This window comes from Anser anser, assembly GCF_964211835.1.
Source record: "Anser anser genome assembly, chromosome: 1".
Lineage (NCBI taxonomy): Eukaryota > Metazoa > Chordata > Aves > Anseriformes > Anatidae > Anser > Anser anser.
The window spans coordinates 96,440,951-96,456,348 of NC_139720.1; the positions used below are offsets into that span (position 1 = coordinate 96,440,951).

General features: G+C 48.0%; 1 protein-coding gene across 1 annotated transcript; it reads left to right on the forward strand.

Annotated features, from left to right (window-relative positions):
• The first annotated feature begins 2,036 nt into the window (after nt 1-2,036).
• LOC310892559 (phospholipase A2-like) lies at nt 2,037-15,277 on the forward strand. The gene is made up of 4 exons (XM_083820483.1): nt 2,037-2,488; nt 5,561-5,726; nt 10,773-10,879; nt 13,702-15,277. Exons 1-4 carry the CDS (start codon nt 2,452-2,454, stop codon nt 13,863-13,865), a joined length of 474 nt encoding a protein of 157 aa, XP_083676609.1. The 5' UTR covers nt 2,037-2,451; the 3' UTR covers nt 13,866-15,277.
• Nucleotides 15,278-15,398: the final 121 nt, after the last annotated feature.

A 15,398-nucleotide genomic window follows, 5' to 3' on the forward strand; every position in this document is an offset into this window, starting at 1 on the left:
AGATTTTTCAATTCATTTCCAAGTTTAAATTTGGGCATACTTCCCTATTGTCCTACACCACTCTTCTTCAAACAGTGCAGACACATTTGGCTATCAGAGGAGTCTGTGTTTCTTCATTTTGTGTTTATTGCTGAACTGGAGAAGCATAAATAATATCTTCAAGGGAGGGGAATGTGAGAAAGAAAAAAACGATAGAATCAAATTTTAGTCTGAACATTTATAACACCTTTTTTTAATTAGGTTTGCAATTCAGGAAATGTTTGATACAAAGATGTTAAATGTAGGTGTTCAAAACTAAATGACTCAGATAAATCTAAGCTGTAGAATAGATGCTTTGAGCACTCAGACTGACTTTGGAGATTGCTTATAGTGATGGACAACCTGTCAAGGTTAGGCAACAGGTTACGGTCACTATACCAGAGCTCATTTTCCTGCCAGAGACTCGGTGAGGTTTCCTTAGCTGTGCGTTGCTATTTCCACAAGTGGATGTTGGCTACTTCTTGCCCTGGTCCCTGATTTCCTTGTTCAGAGAGTCAGCTGCTGCGTTGCAGACTGGAGGTCAGAGTGTGAGCTGAACGCAAGGCCACGTAGACAAGGAGCCCCAGACCTTGACCTGCAAGTTACTGTGACGAGATATAGAGTTCAAGCTGCCTGCCTCTCAGTCTTTCAGGCGCTGCGCTGTTCCCAGTTTGACCCCTGGCTCAGGGACCCTGAGAAGCCAGTAAAGCATCTGCAAAAGTCCCTCACACCTCTCTTTTGGTCCCCACTTGAGAAAGGGAACTCAGGTATCTGTCAGAGGTGGAGTTTGCTCCACCGGGGGTCTCATTCAGTCAGGCCCCAGGCAGTGCTTTAAAGCTTGTCACCCTGCTTGCACTTCCCATTTTGATCACCTGCATCCCTGGAGCCCTAGAGGAAAGCACACCCACCCTCCAGCATCCTCCTTCCGCAAAGTTATGCTATTAAGGTTAAATATTAGCCAGCAACGGCTCAGATGGGAGTTGGAATCACCACTTCAGTATAATTACTGGAGGGAGTTCCCGAGGGAGGAGACACAAGCCGCGCAACTCCTGCTGGGCCCCGGCGAGGCAGCGGAGGAGCGCACATGAGCGTGCAGCTGCCCGCTCTGCTCCCTTTGCCTTTCTCCTTCTCCTGCTGCGAGCAGGGGGCCTGTGGCAGTGGTGGCTCGGGGATTTCAGTCTCACAGTTACGGTAGGGTTGTGCTCGCCCATCAGAGCCCTCAGGAACAGAAAACATCAGAGCTGTGCAGCTGCCGAAGCTCCGTACCCCATCGCTGAGCCTGCTTTGACCAGCTCTCTGGTCTGGTTGCCCTGTATCGCTAAAGATGCCCAATACATACCATTTCTTGAAAACTTGCTTGGCAAAGATTGCCAGCTGCTGCAGCTGGACTGCTCTCAGCGGAAGGCAGCCCAGGAAACCCCTTGCTGCTGACCTTTGATTCAAACGCCAATATTTAGCAAGCAAATATTTAAAGGCATGCCATTAGGCACGAAGGCACGGCTTTAACATAGGAAACTCCAGCGAGGGGTGCAGCTGAGACAGACCCGCACCGTGCAGGGGAAGGGACAAACAGCCTTCCTCCCCTCCTCTTCCTCTCTGGCAGAGCATCCAGCCGTGACCACCAGCAGCGGCCGTGCGATGGGGCCACCACCTCTCCAGTTCAGCTGCCCACAGCAACTGGTGTGACCGGAGCGTGTGCTGGCCCCGTAGACCCAGCCCTGACTGCTGACCCACATACCGAGGAGTGTTCAAAAAATTAATTAGTCTCAGTCAGGTGCAGCAACAGGCTGCACCTAGAGGATATTTTTCCCTCTGGAGCGGCCCAGAATTAGCTCTGCTGGTCAGTTTATAATTAGATACTTGCATCTAACAGTATTTTTTTCTGTTAGATGTTTCTAGTTTTGTCTCTTCTTTTTAAAATGTGAAAAATAATCAGTCTTAAAATAATATATATATATATATACACACACATACACACACCCTGAAAAGAATGATCTATAAAAAGAGAAAATCCCTGCCAGGTGGACACCACAGCAGAAAGCCCAAGCCGCAGGCGGCGCGGTGGCCGGCTTCCCTTTTCCGAAGCTACTCAGAGGTTAACCAGGGTCTGTGAGCAAACAGCTTAGAGAAAGAGCCCAGCTTAGTGCCCGGGGCTGTCCCAGGAGGCGATGGCAAGCAAACAGGGGCAGCCCGCACCCTCTCCAGCGCAGCAAGGAGCCCTTTGGGCAGGGCTGCAACTGAGGGAAGTTGCAGGAGGGGGTGTTTGGCTTTACAGGCATATGCGCACAGATGTATATATATAAAAACCCTGCAGACGGAGCCCGGGAGGGTTGGCAAACACACCCACACCTTGGTTCGCCGGGCAGCGCTCTGGGCGTCCCGGCGGCTGAACTCCAGCGTCGGGGAGTGTGCGGGTAGCGGGGATATCTGCCCATGGGCTCGCTGCTGCTGCTGCTGCTGCTGCAGGCAGGTGAGTGCCGCGTCCGTGCCCCATCCCTCTGCCCCTGCAGCCCCCCTGCCCCAGGCAGCTTCTCCCCTTGCTGGCAGATTTACCTGGGTCATCCGTATCTTTTGGCTGAGTATAAAGTACTGCTTTTTCTTTCCTTTTTTTTTTTTTTTTTTTCAGCTTTATAGTGCAGGGCTGTGTAAGCAAGCCGCGTGCCTGCTTCGTTTCCATGGTGGTTTACAGAGCTGCTGCTGCTGTACAAACATAGGTCATTTTTTGGGGGATAATTTTCTGCTACAAAGTTGTTGGTGTTTGTGTTTCTTTCCAGAAGTATCTTCTTTTTATACTAATGACTACGGAGTGAGCAGATTTCACTCCATGCGAAGTTCAAAAAGAAGAAAAAAAAATCCTATTTAAAAAGCCATAAACGTCTGCTGACATAAAGCCCCTACACACAGCAGCAGCATGACTCTAAACCAACAGGTCTGAGGTTTCTCCTGCAGTACAGATTTCAAATTAACCCCAAAACGTTGCCTTAATCTGCAGCAAAGGCAGCCCGTGTCCATGGGAAATGGCAAGTTTAAGCTGTCAGATCCAGCCCCACTCACCTCCCTGCAGGTATGTTTTCTGCCGAGGCGCCTGTCGACAACAGAGCTAATGACCGGCCACGCTCACGGGAGATGTGGCCAAGTTCAGGCTGCTGGCGAGACTCGGACTCTTTCAGGGCTTCCACGGCCACGTTGGCTCGGCTGCCCAGCACATTAAAACCAGCTGCAGATCTTGGTCCAGTTATTAGCCGTGCGCCTGGGTAGTGAGGCATACTTGCTCGGGCTGACCCTGAGCTGCGGCAGTGCGCTGTCAGCTCAAACCCCAGCCGGCTTTCAAAGAATGAAACAGAAACATCAGACGCTGCCTGGATGCCTGAATTATTTCAAGCTCTTGCAGAGCACACAGCCTTAAGCATTTCTTTTGGACTCAATTCCCCCTGGGTCCTTTTCTCCGCTTTCATGGGTAGCTCTGCGCTGTAATTACAGTTCCTTGATCCTCGGAGATAGCCCCGAAAGAAGAGCGGCCTTTCTTTTCCTGGGTGAGGCAATGAGATCTTACCCCAGCCTCGGCTGTGCTCAGCCAGCGGCCAGTCCAGAGGTCCTGTCTAAGAGGTCAGTGAAAAACAGCAAAAAATAAAAAATAAACCAAGCTCCTTGTCAGGAGGCTTGAACGTCGACAAAGACGGTTTTGTTTCCATTGGAACATTTACAGCCTGCTTCAGTCTGCAGACCTCAAAATTATTACTTTTTGCCCCAAATGCAGGGCATTTGACCTGTTCCAGTGGCATTACCTGCGATGTCCCTGGGGGTCCCCAGAGCCGAGCCTGCTGCTAACCTTGGGGCACCCACTGTTTGGACAAGGGAAATAGGTCGCCTCTTCATTTTCTGAATAACACGGGTCTAATGTGCTTTTGCCACGAAACCTGAACACTCGAGTAGTGTTTAGGTGAGCGGATCGGTTACTTTTTCAGGAATGTACACTTAATCCCCGAAGAGCGCCCTGAGAAGCATAAGGAGGCTGTGTGAAACCCCGAGACGGAGAGCGCGAGGCTCTGCTCACTTCGGAGCCGGGATTGCCGGGGGGAAAAGGATGGGGGAAAGTGCTGTGGGCTGGGCTGCGGCCCCACGTTTCACAGAGAGGAAGCAAATGGCCGGCTTGTCATTAACGGGGACAGACACACGTTGCCTTCAGCGGGGTTTTGGATCAAGCCCAGAGCATGAACCGGAGTGCAAGAGGGGAGAGGCCCAAGCGAGGGGATTAGCTGGCTGGGTTTTGAAAGGAAAGCAAGAGTTTTAATAACAGTACTGCATCCCCGGGTGGTTTAGGGGGTCCACATACACACAGCGCTTTGCAGAGGCCTGGCATGCTGAAATATCAGGGGCTATTCAGCGTGGCGAGGGCTCCCCGCTCCGCAGCTCGAGCTGCATCGGGACCAAGCACACCGCGAGGGCCGGCCCTTTGCTACGGCTTCTCCTCCATCCCGGGCCGAGCGCTCACCCAGCAGGGTGCTTAGGCGAGCGGGGCGGCCGGTCCGAGGGGCCTGGTGCCGGCAGCGGGTGGCTTGGCTGTACGGGGCGGAGGAGTTGCGCAAAGCGCTCAGTTCCTCACGGTGAGCGCGGGCAGTAATTGCTAACCACTGTGCATTGCTATCGGTAACGTGACGATAAGCATCAGAGGCCGTGCTGTGAACTTCAAAGCGGTTTGCGTATTAGGGGCAGGGTACCCTCGCTTTCTGCAACAGTTGCTGGAACTGAGAGTCTGTGATTTCTTTTAAAAAAATAAAAAATCTTTCAAAATAGCATTCGAAATCACCATAAAGTGGTTTGAAAGACCTGTAGCTCAAAGGGCTCCAGAGCAGTTTAGGTGGCTGTCTGCACACTCTGGCAGACACAGAACTCCTTTTGTTGTTTTATTATTATTATTTATTTATTCAAATTCATGCAGCCAACATACTGTTACAACTTAAATGGACCGTAGTAACAGAAGTGGACGTAAATGATGGCATGGTATACCTTACAGGCCTGGGGTCTTGCAGCTATTATATATAAATTGTATATAATGCAGCTATTGTATATAAATTAATAGCACTGTCACCTCTTTGTGATCCGGAGAACAGGTTAAAATACCCTGGATAGTAGGGAAGGCTTGGATAACGCAAGACATGTTGGCCAACAGAGAAACCCCACCTTTTTCTGCAGATCCCAGGTACAGCCTGGCTGTGTGCAGCTCCAACCTGGGACACCACAGCTCACCCAGTGAGTTTTCCGTGGTTGGGGACACTGCTTCCAGGTGCAAGGTGGCCCCAGGTGCAGCACAGCTGCAGTCACACGCTGGTGCACCGGAGCTGGGAAGTCTGGCTTGATTTGAGCTGACTGCTTGGGGTCTGCTTGGGTATTTCTCCCCTCTGCTGGGCAAATGTGGTGGCCAGTTAGATTGCCCCAGCTGCGCCCAAACAACCAGTCAAGACCCAAAATCTCCCTGTAAGGATTTTAAGATCAGCATCCGGCGTGTTTAATCCTTGCGTGAATCCTTGTCCTGTCTTTGCAGTTTGGAAAGGCGCCCTGGGAAAATCCCATTCGCTGCACACCCGAGGAATCATTGAACTGGCAGGAGCTATCACCTGTGGCACGGGGCGGTCTCCCTTGGCATATATTGGCTATGGGTGCTACTGCGGACTGGGAGGACAAGGCTGGCCTAAAGATAAAACAGACTGGTAAGAAGAACCTTAGCTGTGTGTCCAAAAGCACTGCAGATCTCCTTGCTCTTCCCTGCCTGTACTCCTGTTCCTCCAAGGACTCGTTACGGAGGGAGCTTAGTATATGTCAACAGCACTGGGCAATTGTGAGAGAGGAGGCATGTACCACCTGGTGTAAGAACGAGGCTTCAGCCGCCTCCTGGATGAGAACTTTGCTCCGGGGAGCTGGCCCTATGGGGTGGAGGGCAAAGGAGGAACCAGGATGAGAGTTCCTGAACTAGCTGCGTCTTTATGCACAGAGAGGGCAGTGACCAAGATTGTTTGGACGGTCGTTTCACCTGGTCCTGAAAATGACAGGGATGGGAACTTTGCTGGTTACCTTCTGGAGGAATCCAGATCTTTGTGACGGGTGGTCAAACCTGTTGCCTTCATCGCCTGTTAGTTTACACTAAATCAAGCAAGGACAGCGGCGTAGAGCATGGTGTTATTTTCCCCTTTCTTTCTTAGTGGGGGATACACTGTGCTTTGTATTTCCAAGGCTAAAAACGATGAGTCTGTAAGGTGTTACAATGAAAGGATTCTTTCTTGTACTTTGCCGCCAGCGTACATGTAAATCTTTATCATGATGGGCTCTGGGGTGCTCTGAGCCCTTGATTTGCAATCTCATCTGGTTTAAAACCTCAAAGACAGAGCACACAGGTCTATCTGCTTTTATCTGCAGTCAGCAAGCCAAGAGTTACCCATACACAAGTGCTGCTTTTTGCAGGAGGGAAGGCAGTGTGTAGCTCACTGGAAAGGAAGCTGGCTGACTTTTCCAGTGTACCCAGCTCTTGGAGACATTGCATATTTCTACCAAATCAAACTTTGAATAGGGAAGTGGCAGGACAGAAGAAGGGGAAAAAAAAAGAAGGGGTGAAGGGGAGAGAAAAGATGCCAAGGCTAAAGGCCAAATTCTCTGTGGGTATAAAGCAGCAAGTAGCCATTTAAGCCAGTAGAGCTCTTTTCATTAATGCAGTGGGAATTTCCCTGCCAAAAACCCTCTCTTCATATCCCTGGTTTATATGTGCATGGCATCTATGAAACAGTGGATATGGGACTTGCAAATAATGAATGGCCGGCCACAAAGTGTTATAGGTGTCAGGTCTAGAGATTTCTTTTCATTCTCAGTTATATCTCTTGATCTACTTATAACCATCTAGAACCATGCCTATAAACATGTTTATTATTTTCATTATCTCTTTACCAACTCTTATAACCAAGCCTTTAATGTAAAATATGACTTCACTCATTTGGAGTACTTCATTAGCTGAAGGCCTGAGTGGAGTCACCTAGAAGCTTTTTTCCACAGATGTTCAGTGACTCCAAATTTAGGCAACTGTGGGAGATGAAAGTGCTCAGAGCTCCTGAAAAACAAAGTAAAATCTGATCTGGTATTCATCAGTGTGGGTTTCTGCTGCTGTTTGATTTCTATGGGACGTGGATTTTGTCCTAATGGCAGAAAATAGGGACTCTGCAACTGGAAATGACTCAAAAATATCAGATAGATAGTTTGTAAAAAGGAATCTCAATCATTTAAGTGCATTCATTACTGTTGCTTAGCTGAAATATTTGGTTGTGAAAACAAGAAAAATACATATTTTTTTTAGTTAGGTTCTTAGTTAAGAATAATTGGCAATGACACACTAGATTTAGCCCTAAAAGTTTCTAATTTATGTTCACTAGAGGAATCTTCTGATACCTGTTAGTGCAAACTACTGCAAAAATCAGAGTGGCTGAGTATCCCATGCCAGTTAGTGACCACATTATTTTCCATATTTACCATTCTAAAAAAGTGTGATGTGGAGTGTCAAAGCTATATGCTTTGAGTGACAAATACTGGTGGAAATGACTCACCCCTTGACACCTCTTTTGTTAGGGCCTCAGTAAAGAACCTAGGAGTGATTTTTCTTGTGAGTAATTCAGTCAATCTGTCTAGACAGGTCTAGAGTGTTTCTAATCACCTCTCTTTCATGGGGAAAAAAAAAAAATAGTGTGTCAAGTAGGTAATCCTTTTATGAGGTTTATTCCACACACTGACTTAGATGTAGTGTTGCCAGTAATTACCTTTTCCCTTTTGTTCCACTCTTACAGACCCTTCACTTCAAGATATAATGACATCTCTTCTCCATAAAGTCAATAGATACGTTTCTCCTTCCCGGTTCTATTCCCTGGATTTTTGCACCACAACTGAAAGGAGAGCTGCTATAATGCCTGCATTTACCTGGACTTGTAGTCCTATTTATTTATTTTTATCATCCTGGAAATGTTGCCCCTGCACTTCTGCCTGGGATTTCCAGGAGGAAGCATGGGCACCCCCATTTATGTGAAGCAAAACCATCGAAAGCCCAAGCAAAGGTATTTAGGCAGTGCTCAGCTTGCACTGAGCAGCGTTTTGTAAAGCAGGACATAAAGGTGCTCAGCACCTCCCTTGAAACACCGACACCACGAGAGGCAGGGTGGCATATGTGGCTCATCCAAGTCTTGGCAAACCCACACAGAAGAGTAAGATTTCCCTTCAGCTACTGGTTTAAAGCAAAGCGCAGGGGTGGCTGTGCTGTTCAGATGACAAACACAACGTGACAAATTCTTACCTTAGCAGCATTTGCTCACTGCAGGGTCAGGCCAGCCGAAGCTGTCTGTAGCCATTAGGGCTGTCCGCTCACACAGGTGTGATGAATGGGTTGCTTACTAATACAGCTGAGTTTGTTTTTCGTGCTTGTTGACCAACGCTCTGCTGCGCTGTTTGCACTGGTCTGGCAGAGCATTAGCAGGTTTTTAAGAGCTTTAACACCACATTTTGACCCAGGTGCAGAAAACGGCTTTTCCAGACAGGAAGGGCCATCTGAAGATGGCAATAGGATGGCAGGTTTCCTCGCTCTTCATTCCTTGGCAGGTCTTTCAGAGCATCTGAAAGATGCTTGTAAAATATGAGCTAAAGCCTTCTCTCTCCGTGTTGGTGTCAGCCACATGTCACCCTGCTGCCGTTATGGGCATCAGGAGGAAAACGTAAGTGGAAGGAGAACTGTGCCCCAAATCCTGTGGCTCTGCAGAGTTTATGCAATCACCTGACTTCACAAAGCCAGCTAAGGAGCGTCTTCAAGAGCTATCACACCTCTTTAGTGCTCATTTGGTCATCTTTGCCTGATTTGCAGACCATCTTTCACCTCTTCCAAGATCTGTTCCCACAGATCTCTCTCTCCTCACAGGAAAACTTTCAGATATGTATATCCCATGGGGTTTATTCCCATTCTTAAGTCCTTTGAGGAGGTGGCGTGGAGGTAGATACTCGTCTGCTGCTGTTAACTTCCATTTCACTGCGTTGTGAGTGGTCTGGTTGTAATCATCTCACCAGTTTCATCTTTGCAGGCGGAGAAGAAGAAGGGTGTTGGGTTTGCAGACTCATCTGTGGGATGAAATTGCTACTTTAACTACTAAATCTGTCAGTCAGTAGGGAAAGCACACCAGTCTGAATTCAGGATGTGTATAAGCACAGGGCTTACACGAAAGCTAAATTTTATCTGACTGGCCTGATTCTCATGTTTCTTTAACATGATTTACCTAATCTAGTTGCAGTGATTTTATTAGGGTTTGTATCAGTGGTAGATTTTGGTTTTTGCACTTCAGATCTCTTTCTTCTTGGCTTTATCACTTCATGCAGCCTACTGGCCTTCATATCCATAAACCAGTTTCTAAAAGGGCAAGAATGGTTCTGCAGCAGAAGGTGATGAAGTCTGTGATGTTCCTGAGCTCTCAGGTGAAGTGCTGACAGCTCTCAGTGGGTCCTCGGAGAAGCCCCACTTTCTGCACAGGGGAGCTTCATCCTTCTTGCAGCATTGTTCTTTTTTTTCCAGAGGGATATATAATGGTGGGTCCCAGAGTGCATCACAGAGCTTTTTATTGGCTTTTCAGATGCGTTGTCCTCAGGCCTTGAAGATGACAAACAAGGTCTTCAATTAGACCTCATCAACATCTTGAAGAGGTGCACATCTAGGACTTAAGAGCTTCTCTAACAGCCTTCTGCTCCTCATTTCTCCTTGAGGCCAACCTGCTTCAGCACTTCCCAATTACCAGAACAGTTCCTCCGTGGTGTCCCTATGGTCCTGCAGGGACAGCTTCTGGAAGTACAGGAGATCACTCCACCTGAGCTCCAGACTCTGACCTCTCATTCGTGCTGTAACAACCTGTGTTATCTACCATAGGAACTCCTGAAGTGCTAAATCATTTCTTTTAATGATTTTCATCAGTCTGTTTATTTTAATTTAATCAGTCTATTTTAATTCACTAAGCTACCAGAATAAAATTCAAGTGGGGTGAAGTTTTCCTATATATCCTGAAGTAATCAATAGTGGGAATTATCTCACTGAGTACAGTCTGTAGTGCAGATATCAGTGGCTGAGCTAGTCACCCTAAGCCCCCTCTATGGTCAAAGAAGAGCAGTCAGTATCTGCAATGCTTTTCACCTATGTTAGATCTATGCAGTAGGATAATATGAACCGTGCCCTGGGCATGCATAAAGGGAGCCTAGGTCAATCCTTTACACGTAGATGTTTACAGCTAGGGGTGTAAAGTCTGAATCCCACCTTTGAGGGTCTGAATCCCACCTTTGAGGCTGATGGGTTTGTAGCCAGCTGCTCATTGAAGCCAAGGAAGGCAAAAACCATCCTGACTCCGGATTCTGTGTTGGGTCCAAGCCCAAACTGGTGAGCCATGGTCACGCACCTCACCGTAATGCTTCAGCCCCCGGCAGTGAGCGGGATTACCATGTCCTGGGTATTGGCCACACCTTTCTTTCTGGGGACAAAAACCGCAGGGCAAGAAGAAACATCATGGTCTTGGGAGCAAATATGGCATTAGCAAGCTCCTGAGCTTTCACGGAGATGCCAGGACACTCTGCTCATTAACAATTTACTGACAGAGCCGTCATTAGCGGTGCCTGAGTGGAACACCCCTGCGGCACTTGGAAACCCCCCAAGCAAAACCTTGCAGGGTGCCTAAGCCCAGACTCTGCCTTTTTTTCTCCCTAAGGTGCTGCCACAGGCACGACTGCTGCTACGACAAGGCGGAGAGAGAGGGCTGCAGCCCCAAGGTGCAGAGATACCAGTGGGAGTGCGAGGAGAAGGCCGTGCAGTGCGGTAAGGAGGCTGTCGCCTGCATCGGGTTCGGTTCCCTCCCTCCTTCCGGGGAGCACAGGCTGACATAAAAGCTCCGTGTGCCTCAGAGGTGGGTCTGTGCATACCGACCTGGTTTTAAAACTGCTTTGGGCATCCTTCGTTCTCCTCTGAGCTCTCTTCCTGTTCCTGGACAGGTAAGGTAGGGCGCCAGCCTTGTGTGGGACTCCAGCCTGAAGCCCTCAGGTTCCAGCAGGATTTTGAAGCTTGCAGATTTGAGTGCTCTCGAGTGCCGCAGGCACATAAAGCGTGTGTAGGCTGTGCTCAGCTCTGCAGCTGGTACCCAGTCAGGAAGGTCTTGAATTGCACAGTCACAGCCCGTCAGTGGCTCACACCAGTTTGTTTTGACATACACCAGATGACTCCAGTCTCAGAATTTGTCACTTCTATTTCTAAGTCTTCCAAAAGTCCCTGATGGTAAAATCCATTGTGGAGCTCCTTGGAAGTTTGAAAAGAAATGTGAGAGTAAAACCCGTCCCCGTACCATCAAAGCTATTGCTTGAAGACTAAATGATTATTTCTATTTTGTTAGAAGATCATATCCTTGTAGTGCAATCCTCAACCTCTCCAGCAGCTGAAAACCTGCCAGCAGATACAGGATGTGGCACAACATATCCACAGTAGCTCCTGTCCGAGTGCCAAAACAACCTATTAAATAGAGAGTGCTGGCTGAGGAATATTTTGCTAAAGTCATAACTGCTCTCCCTCTCATTCATCCGTATTTCCATAGCTGTCTGATATTTTCTGCTAGCTGTTTTGATATGTAACTATTTCATTTTTTTGCTGTGAAGGAACAACCCCAGTTGTAGATGTAAGACTTAAAGAGTCCATGAGATGTGCCATGTTAGCCCCATAAAAATGCACAGGGCTGTACTTGTTCCAACCTGGCTAACAAGTGTTAGTTAAACAAATGCCATTAATTCCTTAGCTATGGCCAGGCAGGGCCTCATGAACATCCAGCAACTGTTCTCCACGAGGCTTCAGCAAGCTTCACTTCCTCTTACATCCACCACAGGGAAGAACAACAGAAACGTGCCCTGAAGACAAATTTCCTAGGCTGCAGCACAGCAGGTTTTACTGAGATGTGAAGGTGTAATGTCTGATTGCGTTCAAACTAAAGGAATAAAGAGATTTCAAGGCATGTGTGCTGGGCCTAGAGGAATGATGTCCGGAGAAATTACAAGCAAAACTGCTTTCACTGTCCATGCTATGCAAGAGGAAATCGTATGCCTGTGGCCTGGCACTATGTCATAAACACAGGTATTTTCAGGGAAATGAAACAGAAACTCATTTTACCTGGGACTTCTCACATCTTTTGCTGCTGCTATGCAGTTTTGTTTGTGTAACGAAAAAAAATTTGGCAAAACCATATATTTCAGTCCAGATATGCCATCACATGTAGGTGAATTCTGTTCAGTAAATATCCGGAATATAGAAAAGGCTGTAAGCTGCTGGGGCTGGTCAAAAAAAAATCTTTGTACTCTCACAGGACTGGCTGCCAAGTCAGGCTCCCGTACTGATGTTAGGCTGACAGTGGTTGGCATGGCATAGGGAGAACTCAAGGAGCAGAGGGCAGGGAGAAAACCTGAATGGTAGCTAAGCAAAAAATGGACTTATTGCTGAGTCCTCACGAAGGGATCCCTTAAAATGTTGCTGGTAGGTGTGTGATTCTCTTCAGAATAGCTTAAGAAATTTGGGCTCATCTTATTTATCAGATATAGGGTTGATCCAGCAAAGTCCAGTGAAATCTGGAAAGATTTGTATGCACGACAGTTGGTTTTGGATCAAAGCCTGTGTGCACTGACATGAAATAATGCTTTAAACTCTGCCTAGCGCAGGGTTTGGAGGGAGATAGAAAATCTACGGGAGCGGCCTCATATAAACAAGGCACTGTGCTTTTAAGTAATATTAGCTAACAGCTGCATATAAGCTACCTCGAGGTGGGATGGGCTTCATTAACCCAAAATCAGTCACTTGCAATGGAGCCACCTGAGCTAGCTGCCTTGATGCTCTCTGTGGTGTTACCTGGTCATGCAGTTGTATGGCTGTGTGGTGTATAGCTCCATGTGTAGGGTTTAGATCAGGCTCTGCAGCCCATGACTCACAAAAATCAGGTAGCTGACCCTGCTGCCGAGTCCTTCAGCTCCTCTGCTGTGATCAAAGAGGTGAGAGCAACTCACGGGGCATGACAGAAGGGTGCCTGGCAGGTGCTGCCATGGCCTTGGGTTTCCAAATGTCCAGTCCTCTCCTGAGAATGGTCCCTCTGGGACACTCTTCTGTTCAAATAGCATTTTTCTTTTGAAACTGGTCTGATCTGAAGAGGGAGGAATAAAAGCTGGCTTAAGGAAAATGGAGGATTTTTAGCTCAGGCTAAGCTAAAATAATTTTCTTTTTTAGCTTTGGTCGCTGAACTAAAAACCCATCGTTCACACAGCTTCGGAAGCAGGGAGTGCTCTGTGCTGGGCACATCTTATAGGCATTGCCACTTTACATTCAGCTGCCACTTTCTGATGCTCCTGGCCACAGTTAAGGTCAGACCCACTGACAGAGAGGGGATGGGGAGGATCAGATCAGATCCACACACAACACAACACGTTGGTCCTGCTCTCCTCCTGCTCACGCCGATGGGGATTTTCTGCGTAGCAGCTGGGTAACCTCCTTTGCCTCCTCCCACAGCCTGTGTTCCCCAAGAACCACTTTGTTAGGGACTTGCTCGCTCTTCAAAGTGTTTCCTCCCTTGGTCCAGCACAGCATCCCTCATCTTCTGTTCACATTTTCTTTTGCAGATAAAGTGACAGACCGATGTGAAAAAATGGTGTGCCAGTGCGACCAAGAAGCAGCCAAGTGCTGGGGAGAAGCCCCTTACAACCCACTCTTCACCCTCTGGCCAGACTTTCTGTGTGGACGGACTCATCCCACCTGCCACTTCAGCTACGGGGGGGAAAAATAGTCTTGTTAGAAGCTTTCCTCTAATCTGAAGGCACTGGAATAAAAATTGTACCTCTTTTCCGTGAGCTAACAATGGTGTGAGAGAATTTCTGTCGGGTAAGGGCTTGTGGGGAAGAAAGACAGGGCAAAATGTGTGCCTCTTCCAAATACTGAAGTAAGGATAAAATCTGATCCTTTCTGTGCGAAAGGTGAGGACTCCTGTGACACTCCAAGCAGATCTGTGCTGAAACTGAGTGTTGTCAGCAGTGTAGCAAGAGCACATTGCCAGTCGCCAAATGGCTTTTTTTGTCCTTTCACACAGCCTGACCTTCAGCTCCCACACAACTGCACATAATCTGGAAAATATGTAGAGACTTCTGCCAAACTTTTTTTTTTTTTTTGGTGTGTGTGTGTTGTATTTAAAAAAAAAATCTCAGAGAAAAGAGATACTGGTTTCTGAAGACCAGAATCATGCCAGTCTGGAAGTACAGTGACCCGCTGTATTTTCCTGGGGCTGCAGGAGGATCGGGAGCATCACAACAGGAGGAAGCCTCGTTATGCCTTACTTGCAATCAGAGGAGTTCTCCTGGCTGAGCTGCTTCCTCCCGAAAGGAAGAGCAGAGCTCTTGCCCTGGGCAGGGCTCCAACCCTTCTTGCAGACTGCGTGTGTGTGTTTCTGAGCCATCTTCTACCTCTTGTTCTTGCCCCACAATGCTGGGGATGCTCCTGGGGAGCGTTCAAAGGTACGCAGAGTTGCACTGGGACGTTACTGGTGCAAGACCAGCAAATATTTCTGACTTTAGCCAGTAGGCACACCTCGCCAAGGCAGAAGAGCACGTTCCTTGCCTGCCACACGTTTCAAACCCTGATGTGCTGCTCTCCTGTACCGGTGTTGGCACAGTCCCCTGCCACTGACCGCCTGGGGATCAATTACTGTCACATCAAGGGACCAGGGCAGTGGAGAACATTACTCATGACAAGCAAATCTTACATCTCTCCTTTTTCTTAAAGCTATTTGAGGCTTAGATAGAAGCACTGTATTTCTCTCTGGAAGAGTAAAACAAAACCCCGTTTTGTCAGGCAGGGGTAGCATTCAAGTGGGCCTTCTTTGCCTCTTTGTTGCAGGACTGTAGGCTGGAGCAAGCCCACGGGACAAGAGCCTCTGTACTGAGAGGGGGACATTCCCAGGCAGATGGGAACACTGGCTGCACCCAAAAAGTGACACATTCTGGGCAAATGCATGGCGCTTCCCTCAGGCAGGTGTTTTTGTGGCTGGAAGCCTTCCTTCTGTCCACTTTGAAGCACTGCTGGCAGACTTGGAGCATCTCCAAATAAGATGTAATGGCAGGGAAAGACCCAAGGTACCTCATCAGAGCCTAGATTCAGAGAGATGTGGCCAGACCAAGTGGGCCCTCAGCAGGTGACAACACAAATTCCTTTATGAAAGGCTGTTTTGCTCCTCGCTGCAGGTGGATGTTGAATATGCCACTGCAGCTGTCAAAGCTGCAGGAAGAAGAAACATACTAGAAAAAGAAAAAATGCCAAAAGCAAGACG

What these genes read in the sequence shown, in the direction of transcription:
- LOC310892559 (XM_083820483.1), top strand. Translation starts at nt 2,452, where the DNA reads ATGGGCTCGCTGCTGCTGCTGCTGCTGCTGCAGGCAG. An exon ending in GCTGCTGCTGCTGCAGGCAG is followed by an intron (nt 2,489 to 5,560) that starts GTGAGTGCCGCG and finishes CTGTCTTTGCAG; the next exon opens with TTTGGAAAGGCGCCCTGGGA. An exon ending in CCTAAAGATAAAACAGACTG is followed by an intron (nt 5,727 to 10,772) that starts GTAAGAAGAACC and finishes TTTCTCCCTAAG; the next exon opens with GTGCTGCCACAGGCACGACT.